This window comes from Balaenoptera acutorostrata, chromosome 16 (genome assembly GCF_949987535.1).
Source record: "Balaenoptera acutorostrata chromosome 16, mBalAcu1.1, whole genome shotgun sequence".
Classification (NCBI taxonomy): domain Eukaryota; kingdom Metazoa; phylum Chordata; class Mammalia; order Artiodactyla; family Balaenopteridae; genus Balaenoptera; species Balaenoptera acutorostrata.
Genome location: NC_080079.1, coordinates 26,192,028 through 26,206,606, shown reverse-complemented (window position 1 = coordinate 26,206,606; position 14,579 = coordinate 26,192,028). Strand labels below are relative to the sequence as shown.

The 14,579-nt window shown below is 42.5% G+C and overlaps 1 protein-coding gene across 2 annotated transcripts in view; it reads left to right on the top strand.

The window, feature by feature from the left end:
* The first annotated feature begins 13 nt into the window (after positions 1 to 13).
* PDCD11 (programmed cell death 11) overlaps positions 14 to 14,579 on the top strand; it is a 41,255-nt gene continuing 26,689 nt past the window's right edge. For both annotated transcript variants that reach the window (XM_057530659.1, XM_007187214.2), the window contains exons 1-11: positions 14 to 146; positions 1,463 to 1,581; positions 2,558 to 2,689; positions 3,740 to 3,907; positions 5,676 to 5,837; positions 7,307 to 7,430; positions 7,931 to 8,112; positions 11,983 to 12,090; positions 13,210 to 13,416; positions 14,069 to 14,193; positions 14,375 to 14,435. In XM_057530659.1, coding sequence (XP_057386642.1) covers positions 1,483 to 1,581; positions 2,558 to 2,689; positions 3,740 to 3,907; positions 5,676 to 5,837; positions 7,307 to 7,430; positions 7,931 to 8,112; positions 11,983 to 12,090; positions 13,210 to 13,416; positions 14,069 to 14,193; positions 14,375 to 14,435 — 1,368 coding nt within the window. In that variant the 5' untranslated portion in view covers positions 14 to 146; positions 1,463 to 1,482. The remainder of the gene's footprint in view (positions 147 to 1,462; positions 1,582 to 2,557; positions 2,690 to 3,739; positions 3,908 to 5,675; positions 5,838 to 7,306; positions 7,431 to 7,930; positions 8,113 to 11,982; positions 12,091 to 13,209; positions 13,417 to 14,068; positions 14,194 to 14,374; positions 14,436 to 14,579) is intronic.

Here is a 14,579-nt window from a genome sequence, read left to right as displayed (position 1 = left end):
ACCCGGTACAGCATGCTAACGGAAGTAGGCTTTGAGCCCGCCCACGCTTCCGGAAGAGCAGCGTTGGGCTGCCGGTGTTCTAGACTCCGCGTGTGTGATTACAGTGGTGCGGCCTCCGAAGTAGAAGTGCTGGCGTCCCGGGGCTGGTGAGTGGGGGAAAAGGCGACAAGGGTGGAAACTTCGTGGCTTCCAGGTCTGTCCCAGGACTAGATACTCTGGATCCCTGCCATGCACTCGCAGTGCCGTGTGAGTGGTGGGGCTCCGAAGCCGGCTCTGCTGGAGTGGTCCCTGTAACGTCAGAATATGTCCCCAGGAAGTAGCTCAAGGCCCTTCTTTGTCGCGGGATCGCTTTACTCTTTGAAGCTTCAGTTTCCCCTTGTTTGAAATGAGATTAAGGGTCAAATTCCTAGCAAACTGGACCGCATTGCTTGTTCTGTTTCTACCAAACACATCCATTCCTGATTCCAACTCCTAGGCTCCCTCTAGGTCTTCACCTCGTTCACAGTCTCAAGCCTTTTTAGATTCCTATTCCCAAGTGTCTCTCAGAACCAACCCTTCCTATCTTCTATTCTCACTTATACCTATTCAGTAGTTCTGGTTCTCATGATTTCTCTGTTGTACTGCAGTTGAATCCTTGTACCCGGTGTACCTTCCTTCAGTCCTATCTCCCTGTCCAATCTATAGCCTGCAGTATATATATTTTTTGGTTACTGTTCTATCTTTCCCTCTTCTTAAGGCTCTGACTTGCCAAAGTGAACGTTAATCTATTCACACCTGATGAAAGATCTGACACAAAAAGCCCAACGTGTCTTTTAAAATTTAACTCCAATTATTATGCTTTATTCACCTTGTAATCTAGTTGAACAATTCTTCAAAGAAAGGCAAGATCAAGCTTTTGAGCAGCTTGACGGACATATTGCTGGTGCTTATCGAAATAATTGGTTTTTTCTTATTTCCATGCTTTTTCTCATACTCCTTCTGTTTTTCCCTTTCCACCTGTCAAAATCTTATTCATCTTTTAACATTAAGCTCAAAAGCATCTTTTTCAGGAAGCTTTCCTCCTTTGCTGAAGCCTCATTATTTCCTACCTCGTTGATAGTTTATAATCTGATTTGTATTTTAGATCGTTTGTGTAATTGTTTTATCTTCTTAAAAGTGTGCGTATTCTTTGAAGGTAGGGGGTTATGTATTCATCTGTGTATCTGTGACTTAACTGAAGCTGCTTAATGATATTTACTACATTGAAACTAACTTCTGGAGAAAAATGTGTGGACTTGTGGTTTTGAAGCAAAGACCTTTGGAAAGGTGACTTATGGATTATCTGTTGCCTGGCATCAAACCATCCATTTCTTAGTCCTGAATGCTGTCCAGCACATTGGTGCTAGAAGGCTCTATCTCTTGCCCATTGATCACAACCTTGACACTAAGGATACAGCTCACCAATTCTTTGCTTTGTTTTTAGGACACCCAAACACGGCAACCATGGAAGAAAGCTTCCCCCGAGGGGGTACAAGAAAGACCCACAAATCAGAGAAAGAGAAAGCTTTCCATCAGTCCTTTGAACAAGACAACTTATTTGATGTAAGTGGTGTGCTTTTTTGATAAGACGCACTGAACACTTTCTCTCTAGTGTCCTTATGGAGAATGAGCCTTGTTTGAGAATGTGTGGTTTTCCAGATTGGACTCTTGAAGTCTACTTTTATAAATTAAACTTGTTAGAGAGTCCATGCCACCACAAGGCTATATCTTTTGAAGCATGGCACTTAGTATTTGAGTTTGCAGTGCCATTGTTTCTTTCTTTCTTTCCTTTCTTTGGCCACGTTGCCCGGCTTGTGGGATCTTAATTCCCTGACTAGGGATCCAACGTGCGCCCTTGGCAGTGAAAGCATGGAGTCCTAACCACTGGACCGCCAGGGAATTCCCTGTTTCTTATTCTTAGAAACTTAACATGTTGATTAAGGATGGAGAGAAAACAGTTTGATCACTGCATTTTTGAATGAGGTCCTTGCTGTATAAAGTGATCATAATTTGCAGTAGAATTTGAAATCTTCACCTAGAGTAGGTTGTGCTCCAAATGCTAGAGGGACGGTAACTAACATTTGATTGTATGGTCTCATCTATTTTATGTAATCTTTCCAACTGTACTGTGTAGTAGAGATCATCATTCCATGGTGAGGAACTGAGGCCCAGAGAGTTTATATAATTTAGCTGAAATCACACAGCTTATAATGGTGGAGATAGGAATTTAACTCGGGTCTTCGTGACTCCACCTTTTATTTTCTTGCACTGTTCCAAATTGCTTCTCCCAGCGGGGAACCCCAGTGCTCATCCCAGTCGAGGAAGAACACAGAAGAGAAGGGGCTTTGAGAACAGAGCTCAGATTTTGGTCAAAGGGAGAATTGGTGCCAGAACAGGAGATTGGCATTGAGGCAGGAATTAAAGGAACAATTGGGAGTGGCGTGGAGTAGAAGGGTAACAAAGCAAGGTGACAGAAGACCCGAAGTTGGAGGGAAAGGATTACTGGTTTTTATTCTTTTGGATCTTTTGCCCCCTTTAGATTTCTACTGAAGAGGAATCCACCAAAAGGAAAAAGATCCAGAAAGAGCCAGCAAAAACAAAAAAGTTGAAAGTTGAAAAGAGAGAAAGCAGCAAGTTTGTAAGAGAGAAGTTTGAAATCCTTAGTGTGGAGGTTTGTCAAAGTTTTTTGTTTATTTTTAACATCTTTATTGGAGTATAATTGCTTTACAATGGTGTGTTAGTTTCTGCTTTATAACTGGTTTTGTTTTAAACACACTCTCTGAGTTGCTTAAGTCTGTATATGTTCTTCTTCCTTTCCTCTTTCCTTTTTTCCTTCATTCTTTTCATATAAATATGTGTGTGTAGCTTATGTCTCTAGAACTTCTTCCAGTTTTGTTCAAAATTGAGCATTATTTCCTTCAATTATTAATCGGTGCCTGTGATCATGTGTAGTTTTTTTAGTTTTTCTTTTTAGCTGCTGAGTCCCTCATCCCGCCGATGCCCTCATGGAACTTGTGTTTTAGTAGAGTCATAGGTTAGAACTGGCAATAACTTTAGCAATCGCTCTAATTCTACCCTTTCATTTCGTAGATGTGGAAATTATCTCAGAGAAGTGAAGCAGTCTTATTATGTTCCTTAAATTTTAAAAGAAAAAAAAAGTCAAATGATAGTGAAGGGAAAGATATAGATTCAGCCTGCAGAATTATTTTCTTTGTCCTGTGTGCTACTTAAAAAAATTATTGTTTAACTTCATGCCAACATTAGGAAACTAAAAAAATTTCCACAAAAATGTGATTTCCGGCTTTTCTGTAAAAATTTGAAAGTGCTGACAATACAAGCTCGCACTCCCTCGTGTTTGTAGGCACACAGAGCTGAATGGTGGTTGCGCCCTTTAGACCTGGCATGCACCCTCCAGACTGCCATTGTCTCCACTGACTTGTGTCCTGCATTGTGTTGCCTGCTAAGCCTTTGAGTTTGGGCTGCTTGGAATAAAGGAAAAGGCGAGAGTGCCCTCCAGCACCCTGCTGGAAACACTGTTGTATAATGTCGATCTTTCATGATGCTCAATCAGATGTGTGATGCGTGTACTGACATGTACACATATGTGTCTTGTAGCTTTTATATGTCAGAGTTGGGACTAGAAGCCAGAACCACCCACCCCCCAACCTCCCCAATCATTGTTCTCTTCTCTGTTGTATACATTTCACTTTTTCTCTCCTAGTCCCTGTGTGAGGGGATGCGGATTTTGGGTTGCGTGAAAGAGGTAAATGAACTGGAACTGGTGATTAGTCTCCCCAACGACCTCCAGGGGTGTGTGCAAGTGACTGAAATCTGTGATGCCTACACTGAAAAGCTGAATGAGCAGGTGGCACAAGAAGAACCCCTGCAGGTAAGGGAAACCCGGATGAAATCTGTAACTGGAAATAAGTAGTACACCAACAGATGTAAAATGATAACTTAGCTAAGTGTTAAGAAGGAAGGGTACAAGGTACCAAGAGAGTTTATAATAGGGAAATTTTTTTTTCTTCTTTTTTTTTTTTTTTTAAAGATTTATTTATTTTTTATTGATTAATTGATTGATTGATTGCTATGTTGGGTCTTCGTTTCCGTGCTAGGGCCTTCTCCAGTTGTGGCAAGCGGGGGCCACTCTCCATCACGGTGCGTGGGCCTCTCACTGTCACGGCCCCCCCCGCTGCGGAGAACAGGCTCCAGACGCGCAGGCTCAGCAATTGTGGCTCACGGGCCCAGCCGCTCCGCGGCATGTGGGATCCTCCCAGACCAGGGCTCGAACCCGTGTCCCCTGCATTAGCAGGCAGACTCTCAACCACTGCGCCACCAGGGAAGCCCTTTTTTTTTTTTAAGTAAGGGGATTTTGACTTAGCCCAGGGAACCTGGAAGACTTGCCTGAGGAAGGGATGCCTGAGCTGAGGTAGGAAGGATGAGGGTATGCTAGAGAAGGAAGGAAGGGAGTTCAGGAAGAAGGAGCCCGATATGCAGCAGAAGAAGGCTAGTGTGGCTAGAGCAGAGAGAGCCGGGGAGAGTGGAGTGGGATGGGGCTGGAGGGCTGGGTGGAGGCCAGACCATGTTTAGGATTGTTTTTCTAGAATCAGTGGGAAGCCCTTGAAATGTTCTCACTGGGGTGGGTGCCATGTAGACAGCACAGAGAATGAATTGAAGAGGCGTGCGTAGCTGCTTATAGACCAGTTAGGAGGCTGTTGCCGTAGTCTAGGCTCTGAGATTGATGGATTTACTGAGGGCTGAGGAGGTAAAGTCAGCGCTTAGTGACGAATTCCATATGGGTGGCAAGGCCAAGAGACATGTCAGAGGTGAGTCCTAGGTTTCTGTTGAGCACGGTTTGACAGTTGGCCATACCACCCTGAGACAGGAAACCCTGAAAGGGGACCTGGATTAGGAGAGAGGATCATGATTTGATTTTCTGTTATGTTGAGTTTGAGGTACAGTTGAGACAACCAGTAGATAGGTGATGCTGGAGCTCAGGGACGTTTGGGTTAGAAACATGAATGTGTGAGACTTCTTTGTATAGGTGGTAATTGAAGCTATGGAGGGGGAAGAAGTTGCTTAGAGGGAGAAGAGACTGAAAGACCGAGCCTGGGGCAAATACTATATTTTAGTTGCTGAATAAAAGGAGAGTTGCTGTCAGAAGAAGGTGGGACCAGAGACACAGAGAAGAAAAAAGGTGAACGAAGGGTTGGAAGCAGCACCAGAGTTCAATGCTTTGTAAAGGTCATGTGAGAGAAGGACTGTAAAGTGGACTGTTGGGTTTAGCAACATGGAAGTCATTGGAGATTTTGTTGGGAGATCAAGTATGGAGTGATGGGGGTGGAACTCAGATTGCAGTGAGCTGAAGAGTGAGGAGAAGATGAGGAAGTAGAGACCGTAACTGTAGACGATTCTTTTAACACGTCATTTTACATCTGCCCATTGCGTGGAGATGTTTGGAGACCTTAAGCTGTAATCCAAGACTGTGACATGGCCACAGGCCGCTTCCTTTGTGGGTGAGCAGTTACTCTCTTCATCTTTGGGCTTTTGGGCTCTTTGGGATCTGAGGATGAGAAACCGCTGAGCCAGGACCAGGCAATGAATTCTCAGTGCAGGGGAAGGGTACGTATCAGGTTTTTCTCATTCGTATTCTGCAGGACCTGGTCAGCTTGCCTGAGCTCTTCTCACCTGGGATGCTGGTGAGATGTGTGGTGAGCAGTCTGGACATCACAAAGAGGGGCAAAAAGAATGTCAAGCTGTCTCTGAACCCCAGAAATGTCAACAAAGTGCTGAGTGCTGAGGCCCTGAAACCCGGCATGGTATGTCCCTTGGGCCAGGGCAGAGGAGCAGGCAACATGCCTTCTCCCTGTCCTGCCTCCTGGGCACTTTCAGCTTAACTGTTACACATGGGGATGCGTCTTTTCCTGGGGGGAAGGTCGCCAGGGTACTTTGGGTACTTAATGGAAATTGAAGACTTGAACCTAATCACATTACCCTGGAGGGGAGAAAGGGAAAGCAAGTCCAAGATTTGCTGGTAGGGGGAAAAAAATGCTTCCAAGGAATCTTAGCAAGGGTAAGAAGGAGTTCCTTGAAGTGCCTTCTTTACCGAGACGTCTTCACAGATTAAGTCTTTTTCAGAGGCCACTGGCGTTTGTGGGGAGAGCTTGCGGGCTGCTCTCTGAGAGCGAGAGACAGGGTAGACAGGGCAATTAGACTGTCAGCCCTACTAATGGATGATCCACTACTGAATCTCCCAGGCCTATGCAGGTTCGGGAGGAATGTATCCCCACTCAGTGCCTCCAAGTCAAGTAGGTACAAAACACACTCATGTAAACTATACTCACTTAAGAGGAAGGAGATCAGTATGATCTTGGAACGTTTGGTTAGAAGCGGTGGAGTTTGGACCAGGCCCTGAACGTTGGGTCGAGTGGGGAATAATAGTAAGCCAAGTTGTAGGAAATTGACAGGTATTGAGAGGCCGCTGTTGGACAGGTGCTGTTTTAGACACTTTCTCTGAAGAAATTTTCATAGCAACCCTGTGAGGCTGATAGGTATCCCTCTTGTACATTTGAGAAAACAGACTGAAAAAGGTTTAAGTGACTTAAGTGGCCAAACACCAAGTAGCTAGTAAGTGTCAGAGCCAGATTTGAATGCCACAGTGCTTCCCGTGAAAGGTAAAGGAGGTTGGCAGGATTTTGGGGGGAGACATCTTGGAGGTGCTTAGAAAAGACATGATGACAGCTAGAAGGGTAGTTCTGGATTCTCATTAGTCATGGTGCTGAGAGCGCTGGCACTGCAAGGCCATCTGGTTTATCTCTTTGCATAACATGGAAGTCTTTCCTATCTTTGGAAAATCCTCCAGGGGAGAAACCCCTCTCTGTCATTCCATTATTCAACGCCTCACTGTCTGGAAACCATAAGATCCTTCAAACCCTGGGAGAATTAAAGTTGATGTGTTTCCCTCTTCTATCCTGTAGTAGGACTGAGGTTTTTTTTCTTTTCTTTAAAAACAAATTTTTTTTTTAAGTATAATTAATGTACAATATTATACAAGTTACAGGTGTACATTATAGTGATTCACAATTTTTAAAGGTTATACTCCATTTATAGTTATAATAAAATATTGGCTATATTCCCTGTGTCGTAGGGATTGAGGTTTAAAGTTAAAAGTGAGAGGATGTGTGGGATTATGGGATGGTGGGAACAGTCATGTTTGGTAGTGGATGTTTGTTATGTGTCCCATGACCTTTGACTTTTGAACTTCTGGGAATGCTTTGCCTTCCTCCAGCTGCTCACGGGCACTGTGTCCAGCCTGGAAGACCATGGCTATCTAGTGGACATTGGTGTTAGTGGGGCCAGAGCTTTTCTGCCACTGCAGAAAGCCCAGGAGTACATCCAACAGAAGAACAAAGGTGAGAGGAAGAAGAGGGACCAGTCCATGGTAGTGAGGTGGTATATGGGGGGATTATATTTAAATGCCACTTTGTTGAGTAAAATGCAGAATGCTGACCCTGAAGCATGTTTGGCTTTGCTAAAATCAACTGTTAATCTTAAGTGATAGAAAAGGGGAGATGTGTGAAGGGTCAGGGAGTGGCAGTCTCATTAAGATCTGATGGACCAGTTTCACTTTTTCTCACTTAGAAGATTCCACTGAAATTTGGGCCCCCAGAGCCTCTGAACCAGTACTCTCCTGCCTTGTTGAGGTTTTCACATTTTTGTGTGGTAGTTGATTCCAGATCAGTTAGGGTCATTTCACGCCCTTCTTGTAGTTGGTCCCTGAGAAATTGGGAATATGGGGAGTATTGCATGGTAACTGGGCTAGTAGGCCATGGATCTTTCAGGTATCACTCGAGCCCAAGTTAAAAGTCCTTCTCATAATAGGTATTTTTCCTTTTGGGGGCTGGACTTGCAGGTGCTAAATTGAAGGTAGGTCAGTACCTGAACTGCCTTATTGAAGAGGTGAAAGGCAGTGGAGGAGTTGTTAGTCTGTCTGTTGGTTACTCAGAAGTTTCTGCTGCCATTGCTACTGAGGAGCAAAACTGGACCCTCAACAGCTTGCTACCAGGACTGGTAGTCAAAGCCCAGGTACAGAAGGTAAGCCGTTCATTGTTACTACTATTTTTTAAAATAAAAATAATTTTTATTAAAGTAGTACGTGCACACAATCTAAAATAGTGCTGTCCAGTAGGGTAGCCCCTGGTCCCATGTGACCATTAAGCACTGGAAATGTAGCCAGTACCCCGGGGTGAAATGATAATATTTTGCCTATATTGGGTTAAATAAACTATTAAAATAAATTTCAGCTGTTTCTTTGTAGTTTTTACAATGTGACTGCTAGGAAACTTAAAATTACATATGTGGCTTATATTTCTCTTGGATAGTGCTGATCTAAAAGATCAAATGGTATTAAAAGGCTTATGATGAAGAACTCTTATCCCATCTAACCCCCATCTTTAGCTCTTAGCTTATCTTTTGAAATTTACCTCTGTGTTTTGAAGTATAATAATAAGCCTCTGCTGCATCTTATCACTTTGAGGCATTGAGTTTTAACTGCTTATCAAGGTAGATGAAGTTTTGGCTCTCTTATCCTTCCCTTCTCCCAACCTTTCAACAAAGGTATATTAAAATTTTGGCTAAATCAGTATTCAGTGTTTAAATTATATGACTACATAAATATTATTTATTTGCTGGGCTAGATAATATAATTTGTTTCTTGAACAGCTTTTTTTTCCTGGAGTTGCTAATCAGCTTTGTTTTTGTCATTTGCTGAATTCTCTTCCTACCTTTCACTATTTCTTCATACATCCTGTAGTTATTTTTCTCTCACTATTTTCTGTGTTTTCAAACCCTTTAAATAATCTTTGCTACTTTTTTCCCCTACCCGGAGCCCCTTTTACTGTCATCCGGCTCCAGTCTGGACTGGTTGCTCTCTAGGGCTCCCTTCCCTGTCATCCCGGATCCTTCCCCACTCTTCTGTATTGGATAGAACCTTCTTTGATTCCATGTATTCCTCTTTTTTGGTTTACTCACTCATTTTAATGTGTCACATTCGCCAGAAGCATCCTCAGAAAAGCACATGGGAGGTTAATTTCTTTCCCTCATTTGTCTTGAAATTCCCAAGACCACTCCCAGGTTCAGTGATTCACTAGGAAGACTCACCATCAGCATATAGTGGTCCTCACGGCTGTGATTTATTGCAGTGAAAGGAGGCAAAGCAAAATCAGCAAAGGGAAAAGGCCCATGGAGTGAAGTCTGAAAGAAACCAGGCACAAGCCTCCAAGAATCCTCTTCCAGTGGAGTCACAAAAGGTGTATTTAATTCCTCCAGCAGCAAGTTATGACAACATGGGTGAATGTTGTCTACCAGCAAAGCTCATTGAGGGTTTTTATTTGTGGCTGGTCACATAGGCACCCGCTGCCTGGCATGTACCAAAATTCCTGACTCTCCTAAGGAATTCGAGTGTTTAGCATAAACCATATTGTTTGCACAAATAGTTTAGGTATAGTGAGCCACTCAGTTCTGAGAGTGGTGGGAACCCTCTTGAAGTCTAAGTTCCCAGACACCAGGCCAGGGCCAACCCCACAAGCATGCTTTTCCAAGGATCGCAGTCTCAGGCCTGCTATGTTAACTCTTTTCTGCACACCTAGTATATCTGAAAATATCTTTATTCTGCTCTAACGTGTGATTGGTAGTTAATCTGGGGTTAGAATTCTAGGTAAAAAATACCTCAGAATTTTGAAGTTCTTGTTCCCATTGTCACCTGGCCTCTACTGCTGTTGAAAAGTCTGATGTTATTTTGATTTCCTTTTCTTTGTATGTTCAAGGATCTTGTCTTTATCCCTTTCATTTTAAAATTTCACAATGATGTGCTTTTGTATGACTCTCTTTCCATTTATTTGTGCTGACCTCCTGTAATCCAGAAATGTAGATCCTTAAGTTCTGGGAAAGTTTTCTGTATCACTGTGGGTTTTTTTTTTTTTCCAATTTTTAAGTTGAGATATAATTCACATATAGTAAGATTCACCCTTTTAAAGTGTACAGCTTAGTGGTTTTTCAGTGTATTCACAAGGGTGTACAGCTGTCATCACTATTTAATTCCAGAACATTTTCATCACCCCAGTAAGAAACCCTGTACCCACTGGTTGTCACTCTCCATTCATTCCCTCCCTCAAGCCCCTGGCAACCACGAATCTACTTTTTATCTCTAGATTTGCCTGTTGTGGATATTTCATATAAATTGAACCATACAGTATGTAGCCTTTTATGTCTGGTTTCTTGCACTTAGCATGTTTTCAAAGTTCATCCATGTTGTAGCATTTATCAGTGATTCATTCCTTTTTATGGCTGAATAATACTCCATCATATGGAGTTGGTAGACATTTGGGTTGTTTCCACTTTTGGCTTGTTATGGGTAATGCTGCTATGAAATTTGTGTATAAGTTTTTGTAGGGACATATGTTTTCATTTCTCTTGAGTGTATATCTAGGAATGGACTTGCTGGGTCATATGGTAACTCTGTGTTTTAACTTCTGAGGAACAGCCAAAGTGGCTGCAACATTTTACATCCCCACTAGCAATATAAGGGTTCCAATTTCGCCACATTCTCACAAACACTTATAATTATTCTTTTTATTATAGCCACTCTAGTGGGTGTGGGTGTGAAGTGGTATCTTGTGATTTTGATTTACATTTCTCTAATGATTAGTGATGTTGAGCATCTTTTCATGTGCTTATTGGCCATTTATAAATCTTCCTTCGAGAAATATCGAATCAGAAGTCTTTATCCATTTAAAAGTTAGATTATCTTTTTATTGTTACGGTGTAAAGGTTCTTTGTATCTTCTGGATACTAGCCCCTTATCAGATCTTTTAAAATTTTTAATATAATTTTCTTTTCTTTTTCTAGAACTCCTGTTAGTATGATGTTGGACTTAATGGATCAGTTCTAATTTTCTTATTTTTTCCTCTCTTCTTTGGTTTGGTACATGCATGTATTTGTCTATATCCTACCTCTGGGAAAGTCTCTCAACTTAAACTTCCCATTCTCTATTGAGTTTTTGCTTTGACTGCCATGTTATGAGAGAGGCACTAAAAAACTGCTGGGAAGTCTGTGTGCCTGGGTGGGACTTGCTGACTGGCTGACTTCCCTGTCAGCGTCAGGAACTAGTGGCAACCTCCAGATGTCACTGTTAGAAGTCTTCTCTGGCATGTTAGATTTCTCTGGAAAGGATCTACTAACACCCGATTCAGGAGCATATAAGCCTGGCTGCCTAAGAGCTAGATGGCAGAAAGGGGCTGGCGGTCTCCATATCTATATATGATATTCAGAATTTTTCTTAATTCACATTTTCATGGTTTGCACTGTTCCTGTGTTTTGAGTCTGTTACAGTTTCCCAGAGAATACCTCTCCCATTTTCTGTGGAGATGGGAGAAGGGTGGACCCTATAGTTTGAGGAGAGGACCTGGGTATCTGACTTAGTTTCCCTTATTTCAGTCACCTGCTTCCCTGCTCTCTTTTGAGAGGCTTGTCACCTCTACTTTCTTAGCTTTGCGGGGCTCTGTAGGGTGATTTGCTCATGGTCAGTATCTCCCTCTGGCAAGCATGTGGGTTTTTACCTTCTTAGTCTGAGCACATTGCCAAGTTAGCAACAATTTGTCCAAGTTGTCAGGCTGGCAGTTCCCCAAGGATCCTTGTGTAAAGCGCCTTCCATCCCATTGGGAAATCCCGAGGGTGGAGGACTGATGTCCTCTCAGGCCCTGGGGCGATGAGCTTACTGAATTAAGAAACAGCCAGTGCCAGGAGATGTGCTGCCATTTCATTTTATGGGAAGAATGATGATAAGGGTTGGCTGGGGGAGGAGAGACACGCAGTTATCATTATCATGGATAATGTGGCTTTATGAACAGTCTCATTCCTGATTCCTTCAGAGAGATGGTTTTCATAACTGATTCTGTTTATTTCTAGGTGACTCCATTTGGCCTTACACTAAAATTCCTCTCGTTCTTCACTGGCCTGGTTGACTTCATGCACCTGGACCCTAAGAAAGCGAGAACGTATTTCTCAAATCAGCCAGTAAGAAATGTTGCACTTATCTTTTCTGGATTTCAGTTGTGTCCCAACCAGCCATCCAGTGTCACAGCTGCTACAGGCAGGTCCTAGGACTGAATGTGTACAGGTGTCAGAGGGGTGGTGAGGGGAATGAAAAGTGTCTTGGAAGGACCACAAGAAACTGCCAGTGGTTATTTCTGGGGATTGAGATTAGAGAAGGAGCCTGTGGAGAAGAAGGCAACTTGTAGTTTTTATTTCACACTCTTTGATTTTTTTTTTCTTGGTAGTAAATCTTTTGCTTTTATAATTTAAAGTGTTCTAGTAGAGTGTTTAACATAGAACAAGATATATGTTTAAATAGACAAATGTAGTTTACAAAGTGCTATAATACAGATTCAATTTTGGGGAAAAAAAAGTCTTAAAAAGTACATCTGGTCAAAATGCTGGCTGATTTTTATGCAATCAGGTGTTAGTGATTAAGTCTGGGTGATTTTTCTACCCTTGTCTAAATATTCATATTTTCTGCAACGAACATGGATATTTGGGAAGAAAATCCCAATATATGGTAATCATTATTTTTTATTAAAAATCCTAAAATGATTTATTTTTTGTTTTTAACAGTAACACATACTAATGGAAGCTATAAAGACTTTGCTGGTTTTTTCTGTTGTTGTTTGTTTTATTTTTTTAAGTAAAAGTAGGTTTTCCCACCACCTAGTAATAATATTGTTAATTTTTTGGTGACCCTCTTTCTAGTAATATTTTTCTCCTTGTAGCCATATTTGTCTGCAGAGTTGAGACATTTTATATGCTATGGCCTTGTGATCAGAGCAGGCTGTTTCTGGTGTGTTTCAGATGAGCTTCTGATATAGTGATGCCAGTACATGGCTCCTTTTGCATATGTATTTTTAGCCTCATGGTGTTGAGGGGACCCTGGTATATGTTTTCCTGGCCTTGTGTAAGCGTTGATTCAGTCGGACATAGTTCCTCTGGAACATTCTGTTTGATTGCACAAGCTGATTTTAGTACTTACATCTGTAGCTTGGTCAACACATGGAGAGTCTTGACGCCTGAAAGTCTGCTCCAGGGTCCCTTGTCTCTGGTGTGCCTTGCCTTGCTCATTATGCCCTTTCCCTTGTCTAGGTACGGGCCTGTGTCCTCTGCGTCCATCCTCGGACCAGAGCTGTGCGGCTGAGCCTGCGCGCTGTCTTCCTGCAGCCCGGGCGTCCACTCACCCGGCTCTCTTGCCAGCAGCTGGGAGCTGTACTGGATGATGTTCCTGTCCAGGGCTTTTTCGGCAGTGCCGGGGCCACCTTCAGGCTGACGGATGGGGCTCTGGCCTATGCCCGGGTAAGGAGGCTCTTTGTTTCATCACGATCTTATCACCAGAAGGACTTTGGGGACACAAGTTCTTTTCTGCTTCCTTCATCCCTGGGTATTAGTTTCCTATTTTTGAATTTCCCCAAACGTGGCAGACAGTTCATAAGGACTAGAACAAGGTCTGTTTGTTATATTAGAGTGCCTTAAAAGTGACTTACCTTAATTGATACCTGGTTGATGGTAGGTACAAGAATGAGTTAGGATCTACACCAGGGCTTGGGAAAGTTATTTTAAAGGGCCAGATAGTAAATATTTTAGGCTTATGGATCATACAGACTCTGTCCTAACTACTCAGTTTTGTTGTTATAGCCTGAAAGCAGCAAGGACAGTATGTAAATGAAAGGGCACGGCTGTGGTCCAGTCAAACTTTTACTTAGAAATATAGGCACTTAATCGTGAGCTGTAATTTATCGACCCATGATCTAGACTCTTCTCTGACTTTATAGAGATTCTGTGATAGTACAAAGCAGTTCTTTAGTTAGAGCAATTATTTTAACAGGTAATCAGTGCTGTTTTTATGGTAGGTGACAAATGTACTGAGTCATCTCCATGTCTGATTTAATGTCTGATTGCCTCAGATCTGTTGCTTCTGGCTGGTCCTTAATCACTTGGTACTTTGTAGCTCAGCCATCTCTCCAATTCTAAGAAAGTCTTCAAACCTGAGACCTTCAAGCCAGGGAACACTCACAAGTGTAGAATCATCGACTACAGCCAAATGGATGAACTGGCTTTGCTCTCTCTGCGGACGTAAGTCTGTCACTAACTTGTGCGGGGTGTAGAGGTGTGCTCCTGTGCAGTGCACGCCCACAGTGTCTCCTGGCCTTGCTTGGTGAGGGTTTCCTTTCTTGCCTACATGATTTTGGTAGCCCTGAATTTTAGGCAGTCTCTGTCCTAATTTATTTAATCTTGTATTTGTCTTTTGTTCTAGGTCTGTTATTGAAGCTCAGTTCCTTAGTTATCATGACATCAAACCTGGGGCCTTGGTAAAGGTAAGACCTCAAGCATATAATTAGATACTCCAACACCTTCAGATAGTCTTTAGTTCACAGGTTAACTGTCAGCTCATTAGTCCCCATGTGAACACGTTTAAAGTCATATTCCTTCTCTTTGCCTGCTAACTGGGATTTCTTTTT